Source organism: Odontomachus brunneus, unplaced genomic scaffold (assembly GCF_010583005.1).
Source record: "Odontomachus brunneus isolate Ranch 3 - 2012 unplaced genomic scaffold, Obru_v1 Obru_scaffold_217, whole genome shotgun sequence".
Classification (NCBI taxonomy): Eukaryota; Metazoa; Arthropoda; class Insecta; order Hymenoptera; family Formicidae; genus Odontomachus; species Odontomachus brunneus.
In genome coordinates this window covers 352990-361626 of record NW_022639667.1, presented here as the reverse complement: position 1 = coordinate 361626, position 8637 = coordinate 352990, and the positions used below count along the sequence as shown (strand labels likewise).

General features: G+C 35.8%; 1 protein-coding gene across 6 annotated transcripts in view; it reads right to left on the bottom strand.

Moving 5' to 3' along the window:
* Positions 1-443: 443 nt before the first annotated feature.
* The window catches only part of LOC116852346 (peptide transporter family 1-like), a 221261-nt gene continuing 213067 nt past the window's right edge, over positions 444-8637 (bottom strand). For 4 of the 6 annotated variants that reach the window (XM_032832615.1, XM_032832621.1, XM_032832619.1 and 1 more), the window contains one exon: positions 444-913. In XM_032832615.1, coding sequence (XP_032688506.1) covers positions 737-913 — 177 coding nt within the window. In that variant the 3' untranslated portion in view covers positions 444-736. The remainder of the gene's footprint in view (positions 914-8637) is intronic. The other 2 variants (XM_032832616.1, XM_032832617.1) reach the window with 1 other exon arrangement.

The following is an 8637-nucleotide window of genomic DNA, read 5'->3' as shown; positions in this document are numbered from 1 at the left end:
TCTCACTTATCGCTAAAAACATTTCTAAAAGCGGCTTATAGTCAATCAGGAAGCTAACTAGTCACTTTTAAAAGCGCTTTTAGCGATAAAAGAAATTTCAGAACAGAGACAAATATCTTTGAAAAGATCGTTATCGATCATTCTCGTCGTTACCTAATTTAATGAAAAATGCGATCTTAGTTTATTACAAATTTGTTATAAAATTTCGATTAAATGAATTTATACGTTAAGGTTCCTGGCCCCTTGCACTGTCTGTCTCTTTTTAATGACGTCAGAAGCGAGAAAATGTATGTTACAAATTTTTGCGAAATACGTTGAAATAAAAAGATATATCAATAAAGTGACATTTGCAATCGATTAAATAAATCTGTGAAATAGGTTAAGAAAATAAATTATATGCCACGTTAATTTACAACAAATTATTGATTGTTAAAGCAAAAGGGGAGTGCACGGAATATTTTACAAATTTGTTTAATCGATTTCAAGTGTTACTTTATGGATATATATTTTTATTTCAACGTATGTTGCATGCATTTTCTCGTTTCTAACGTCATTAAAAATAAGTAGACAATGCGAGGGATCAAGAGCCTTAAGAACTGTTCTCGCCATATTTTTAAGCGTACTAAATTTTCGATAGTAATGTGCCAACTCTCGATGTACGAACGATAGTCTTCATTTGATTGTTCGAGAGTAAGCGAGGAACACAGAAAGAATTACGACACCTTCCTCGTCGTTGTCACTTCTCGTCTTCATTGTAGGCGATATTAATATTCCCGTTTTTTCTTTCCAATGCTATATCATCGTTATTGTCTTCCTCGTCCGGTATCTTCACATATTTGTAGAACAGAGACATCACGCTGAAGATTATCATATCCACTAGCATCAAACCAGCGTAAAGAAAGGACTCGTATGCCTAAAAAAGAAGAATGTCAATTGAGGAAACATTGGCGACAGCGAAAATCTGCTTAATATAAAATATAAAATATAAAATATGCTTAATTAATTAGAGGAAAATGTCTAGTAGTCGGTATTTTATTTGTTTTCGGCATTCTTGCGTGGATATCAAAATATTTAGGTATATGAGGATTTAAAAGAAAACAAATAAATAAATAATAGTCGAGTGAGTCCCAAATGCGCATATTGACAAACAGACACATCCAATCATATGTCGTTTATAGAGTCTCTAGAATATCTCTAAGCATACGGCGTTGTGGTTGACTGTGTCCGTTTGTCAATGTGTGCATCTGGGACGCTGCCTAATAGTCGATAAATAAGTAATAAATAACCCACACAACACGCATGTCTAAAAGACGTTTTAAAGACGTCTTATGTAAGACGTCTTTATGACATTACCAAAAATTGTCTAAAAGACGTCTTATTTTAAATGTTTCTAAGACGTTATCAAAAGATGTCTGAAAAAAATGTCTTTAAGATATTTCCAAAGGGCGTCTTAAAAACATCTTATTTCAAACATCTTTACGTCTGTTGAATGGAGTAAGGTCCGATTACGCATTAACGATCGGACACAGCAGTATTTCCCAATCGGACATAGTTCCGATCAGGCAAGTACCCGATTGGAGACAGTATCGATTGCATACCAATTGGACACAGATCCAATTGGACACAGTCCCGATTGCGCACCGACACGATCGAACACAATATAATGATTGATTACGTAGCGTTGCAATAAGACACGAACCCAAATGCATACGGACCCGATTGCACATGCGCGCGATCGGACACAATAATAATCGATCACATAACTTTGCAATATGACACAGATTCGATACAATTGCAAACTAATCCGTTTGCACCCCAACCCGATTGCACAATGATCTGTTTTCACACGGACTCAATTGCATACTGTAGCGTTCAAACACATAGCGTTGCAATAGGACACGGACACAATTGCACACGGATCCGTTTGTATACCGACCCGGTTGCGTACGGACCCAATTGCACACAGTAGCGTTCGGACATATAGCGTTGCAATAGGACCCGATTGCACATCGACCCGTTTACACATCGACCAGGAGCCAACGAATTGAAGCTTTGTAAGCGATCACGAGGCAAAAGCATGAGACGATTAGAAAAAAAATCGAACGTTATCCGAGATTAACCGAACCAAAACGGGTTCCCAAATATAAAGATATAAATAGAGGACAAAGCGAGAAGTGTTAGGCTTTTGTGATCGAGCTGAGTTACGGCGAAGGAGAGTCAAAAGGTGTAAGCGACTGCCCAAGTAGAACACAAACTCATAAAAATATCACTATGACATCACATGAAAATCATTTAAAAAAATATCATCATGATGTCATTTAATGTAGTTTTTTTGATGAATATGTGATGAATTCTTGACTTTGGAATGATTTTATAGTGATTCTTTTCTAACAGCATAAGAAATGGTACATCATGAGGACACAAAACGTCCATAGGACATTCCCAGGACATTTCTGAATGCACTCTGGATATTTGTTTTTAAAGTGAAATTGTGTACTAAAACAGAAAATCACAATAATATCAAAATGTCTTCTATTTGACATCAAAGTGAGGATAATAATGATATAATAATGATTAAAAAATGAGTTATTATAGTTCCTTATTCATTTTGAAAGTATTGTGCTTTTTTGTTTTAAGTGAGTATTTACACAATGGCTGCGTTTTAAGTTTTATGCCAGGGTCCCTATTCCGTAACCACTTATCGACAATTGTCGGATCGGTAAGTGATTGCAGAATAAGGCCCCAATACTGAAAATCTATATTATATATAACATGAACTGTAGAGTTTAGCAATACATTCGTAACACAGCCAATTTTAGTATAATCGACTAATCCCAGATAGAATAGATAGTCAACATAATATCATTCTGACGTCATTTTCAACAAAAAATGACGTAAATTTGATCAAAATGATGTCAGATTGACATTATTTTGACTATCTGTTCTACCTGAGTCAAAGAGCCACATTGGCGCAATTGCACCACATCTGACAATCTTGTGTTACGTATACATACTATAGATTTTCAATACTAATAGTGAATATCGAAACAAAGCCCTAATATGTAGTGGTATATCTTATATTCAAATCGAAATATATCATAATTTAGTTTAACATTAATATCATCTCTTTACATTAATATCATCTCTTTTATTGATTATTGACAGGGTTAGGTAGTTCTTTTCTAACAGCATAAGAAATGGTACGTCATGAGTTAAAAAGTAATTAGTTAAAAAGTTAAATAGCTTTATAACTTAACTTGGTTACATTTTTACACTGTTAACCTTTAACTTAGTTACATTTTATCGGTAACTATTAACTTTTAGTTCGATTATCTTGCAATTAACCATGCCATAAAGGTGTCGCGAAACGTCGAAAAGCTGTTCAGTGTAGAAGGGTTCATTTTCGACAATCTTCGAGGAAAAATGTCCGATAAAAATTTCTAAAAAAATTTATTACTTAAATTTAATAAGTATCTGTAAATGAAACAGGTTTCCAAATAAGGTCTATATTTGTTTTTTCCATTATTTGTAAAACTGAAACCCTGAAGTCATGAAATGAAACAAATTTAACTTTTAACTTTTTAATTATTTTTTTTATTAACTAAACTTTTAATTTAATTAATTTCGTTATGAGTTAACTTTATCTTAACTAAGTTAAATTTTCAAAGCCATTAACTTTAACTTAGATAAAAAAAAGTTAACTTACTTAACCCTGATTATTGAAATGTGTTTATTCTACTATCTATACTAGCGACCTTCGATGATCCCCGAACCGTTGAGGATCGACCGACTTGCGCGGGTGACTAACGTGACAGCATTGAAGGATATGCTTCCGGAATTCGACGGTCAAAGGATGTCCTACCGCGTGTGGGAAGAACAGCTGAGATTGGTGCAGCAATTATACCAACTAAACGATAATTCTCTGAAGTTATTGCTAGTATAGAGATTGTCGGGCAATGTTGCAGCATGGTTTCGGTTGGTGCTGGAGCATCTGACCGTGTCTGTGGATCAGCTGTTGTGCCGGATGAAGACAATGTTTGGTCAAAGAGAGAAACGATTGTTACTGAGAAGAGAATTCGAGAGCCGAGCGTGGCAAACCGGCGAGACATTCACCGAATATTTTTATCAGAAGATTATCATGGCCAACAGAGTCCCAATTGATGAGGAAGAGATAATGGACAATATAATTGGAGAAATCCCTGTCCAGTCAATCCGACAAGATGCAACGATGCAGCGGTTCACAAATAAAGAGATGATGCTGAGGGCGATGGAAGACATCAGCCTAAGCGTAGACCCGCGAACTTCACGTAAGGGTGAGAAACTATCGACGGCCAGAAATGGAGGCGATAGTCACAAAGCGAGTCAGAAATGATGCCGGGAATAGAAATCCGACGAAATGTTACAGTTATAATGCTATGGAACACATTGCCGCTCAATGTAAATACTCAAAATGCGAAGCGGGAGCGTGTTTTACATATTCACAGGTAGGGCATAAAGCGAGAGAATGTAGAAATAGAGATAGTCGGGGAACGGATTCAATCCCGGATAGAAACAATATAAACAGTGTTTTCGATAACGATTCGAATTTTTTGGAAAATTTGAGTTATCATCTTCATGATTCGGAGGGCCGATGTAACCTAAAGATACAGATAGCTCGATAAGTTTTATTAAAGAGAGGTTTGTGCGGAATTATAGCGAAAGGAATGCAAATTTACCAAATCAATTTCGCGGCATTAATAATTCAGCCTTAGTATTAGGTGGTAAACTCAGTTCCTGTGGCTCACAGTTAGATGACGTTAGTTTTAGGTGTAGTTTATTTTGACATCTGAAACTGGCTGCATTTTAGAGGTTAGACATTTGTCAATAAAATTCAGTGCGAAGAGATTCATTTAAGCGAGCAGTGCTATTTTTTCTTTTGATTAAATATGGAACGTGATAAGTTGTTTTTTCGACATGTGCTGCTTCATTACTTTGACTTGAAAAAAACTGCAGCTGCAGCTCATAAATTGCTTTTCGAAGCTTATGGCAATTATGCTCCATCGGAAAGAACATGCCAAGTATGGTTTCAGCGATTTAAGAGTGGTGATTTTGATGTCAATGATAAAGAACGCTCAGGCCAACCGAAAAAGTTTGAAGACACCGATTTGCAGGCATTATTGGACGAAAACTCTACTCAAACGCTCCAAGAATTGTCTGCAGCATTAAATGTTACTCCGATGGCTGTTTCCAAACGTCTACATGCAATGGGAAAAATTCAAAAGGAGGGAAAATGGGTACCACACGAATTAACCGCAAATGCCATTGCGAATCGCTTAAACATCTCTATTTCTCTGCTCGCCAGGCAGAAAAAGAAGAGTTTTTTGTGGCGCATAGTGACTGGCGATGAAAAATGGATATACTTCGATAATCCTAAACGAAGAAAATCATGGGTAGACCCTGGCCAACCATCGACATCCACACCAAAGAGAAATATTCATGGCCACAAAGCAATGCTTTGCATTTGGTGGGATATGCACGGCGTCGTTTATTATGAGCTACTCAGACCGAACGAAAGTATCACGGGGGATCGATATCAATCACAATTAAACCGTCTGAATGAAGCATTGTTGGAAAAAAGGCCAGCAGTAGCCAGCAATCGACGTAAAGTCATGCTTTTGCACGACAACGCTCGACCACACGTTGCCAAAGCCGTCAAAGAAACACTGATGCAGCTCGAGTGGGAAGTTCTCCCGCACCCAGCGTATTCACCAGACTTAGCTCCTTCGGACTATTACTTGTTCCGGTCGATGCAGCACGGCTTGGTGGATACACACTTCAGAAATTACGAGGATGTGCGAAAATGGATCGACGAATGGATTGCATCAAAAGACCAATCGTTCTATCGTCTTGGAATCTACGCGTTGCTCGAAAGATGGGAAAAATGTATAGCTAGCGAGGGAAAATACTTCGATTAATGTATTTTTTGCTTTTGATGTCAAAATAAATGAGTTTTTTAAACAAAAAACCGCAGGAACTAAGTTTACCACCTAATAGTGGAAGGCGAAGTTAAAGTTAACATCACGATAGACGGAGTAACTAAGAAAAATATTATATTATATGTGGTACCAAATGATACCATGTTTGTACCCGTCGTGTTGGGTAGAGATGTTTTGAAACTTTCGATTATACTTTGTCCAACAGTAACTCCGATGAAGCTGATAAAGCGATAAAGAAAATACTCGCAATAGAAATAGACGAGAGTTTCGATACGTGCGACAAGGTGGCAATAAATTCAGAGCAAAATTACGAGACTCAAACGCGCTTTAAGAAATTGTTTATTGCGGAATATTTAGAACTAGAACGACCGAAAAAACCAGCGACGAAATGCGAATTAAAATTAGTTTTGCATAATTCTAAGCCTTTTAGCTTTACGCCTCGCAGATTGTTGTACGTTGAAAAGAAAAAATTACGCAATATTTTAGATAATTTAATGCAGAAGAGAATTATATGTTGTAGCGAGTCGGAATATGCTTCTCCTGTTGTCTTGGTTAAAAAAAAAGATGGTAACCTGAGATTATACATTAATTTTAGAACGTTAATTAAATTTCTGGCGAGAGATAATTATCCCCTTTCTCTTATAAAGGATCATCTAGACTTTTTGCGAGAAAAAAAATATTTTTTAACGCTTGATCTGAAGGAAGGTTTTCGTCATATTGACGTTGCAGAAGATTCGATTAAATATACTGCTTTTGTCACGCCTCTGGGAGTGATATAATTATATGAAAATGCCATTTGGCTTAAAAACTGCTCCTGCAAAATTCCAAAGATTTTGTGATACTGTCTTTGACCATCTGATTAAATTCGGTGATGTGGTCATCTATATGGACGATATTTTGGTCGCTACGCAGATAATGGAGTTTTATTTTCAGATATTGAGTCACGTGTTTCGCTTGTTGTTAAATAATAAGCTTCAACTACCCTTATAGAAATGTAATACTGATAAGTAATAATTTGGCCAGTGATAATTACTGTCGTTCAATAATTATCACTGGCCAAATTATTACTTATCAGTATTACATTTCTATAACGGTAAGGTTAGATAAGTGTCGGTTTTTGTTTACGTCCACGGAATATTTGGGATATGTCATATCCAAACAAGGAATTAAGCCGGCAAAAATCGGGCTAGAAGCAATAGACCGTTTTCCCATACCACGGTGCGTACGAGACATTCAAAGCTTTCTCGGTTTATGTTCGTATTTTCGGAAATTTATACAGGATTTCACGTTGATAGCTAAATCACTTTATGATCTCCTAAAAAAGAACGCCGAGTTTAAAATTGACGAAGCGGAATTACGGGCTATAGAAACATTAAAAGCAAAACTGGTTGCTGGGCTATTGTTAGCGATATATAATCCAAAAGATGAAACTGAACTCCATTACGATGGAAGTTCGATAGGCTTTGGCGCAACATTAATGCAGAAAAAGAGCGACCTTCATATCATATTCACCGATATTTTATTTTTCTAAGAGAACAACTGACGCGGAATCTAGGTATCATAGTTTCGAACTAGAGACTCTAGCTATCATTTATGCGCTGCGACGTTTTCGGGTATATTTACAAGGGGTGAAGTTTAAGATTATAATTGATTGTAATTCATTAAAATTGGCTCTCAGCAAAAAAGAGATAAATCCGAGAATCGCCATATGGGCGTTAGAACTGCAGGCGTATGATTACGAAATACAGCACAGAACGGGTAATCGTATGATGCTCTTGTAGATCTACATGTAGATGCTCTTAGTAGGTCTACCGGGATATTGGTAATAGAAGCGAACTCATTGGAGTATGATGTGTGCAAAACAAAAACTCTAGCATAGCCGAATTGAAGGAAAGATTGAGAAAGGTAAAGGATCACTTGATCGCCCTTATAGAAATATCATACTAAGAATCATTGATTAATTACTTATTTTTAGTATTAAAAGTACAGTATTTAGTGATTCTGTGATTCAAATACAGCTTTTAATACTCAAGTATTTCAATATTTAATGTTACAAATCCTACCTTATGATTGATTTCAATATTTACATATTGATATGTAATATTTCGTCCAGTGATAAAATACTTACGCAGAACATTGTCAATATTTAAATACTAATATATAATACTTTGCTAAGTGATGAAATACTTACGCAAAGTACTGTTAAGATTTAAAGTTCTAACCCAGACAGCATACAATATTAGTAAGTTATAAGATAAATAGTTATAAATATTTATTTTGAATTACTTTTTTAAAATATAATATAACTATTATATACAGGGTAGACCATTTTAATCCATCCAGTCGAATATGTCGAAAACCAAGCACGGGAGAGAAAAATTTTTCAGACAAAAGTTGTTTGGTTTCGAGGGGACCATAAGATGGTACCATTGCTTTGACCTTGAAGAATTATTTGAAAGTCACATGAAAGTCACCTCAATTTTTTTAAACGGCATCCCCTATTTTTTATTACATATTCTTGTAGCTGACCTCGAGAGCTTTCCAAAACATTGTAATGAAATGTTTCTTCATTGAGTACTTTTCGAGTTATAAAGCTTCAAAGTTACAATATGAAAAAATTCAAAATATCTCGTAAAGTATTCACTTTCCGTCTTATCTTACA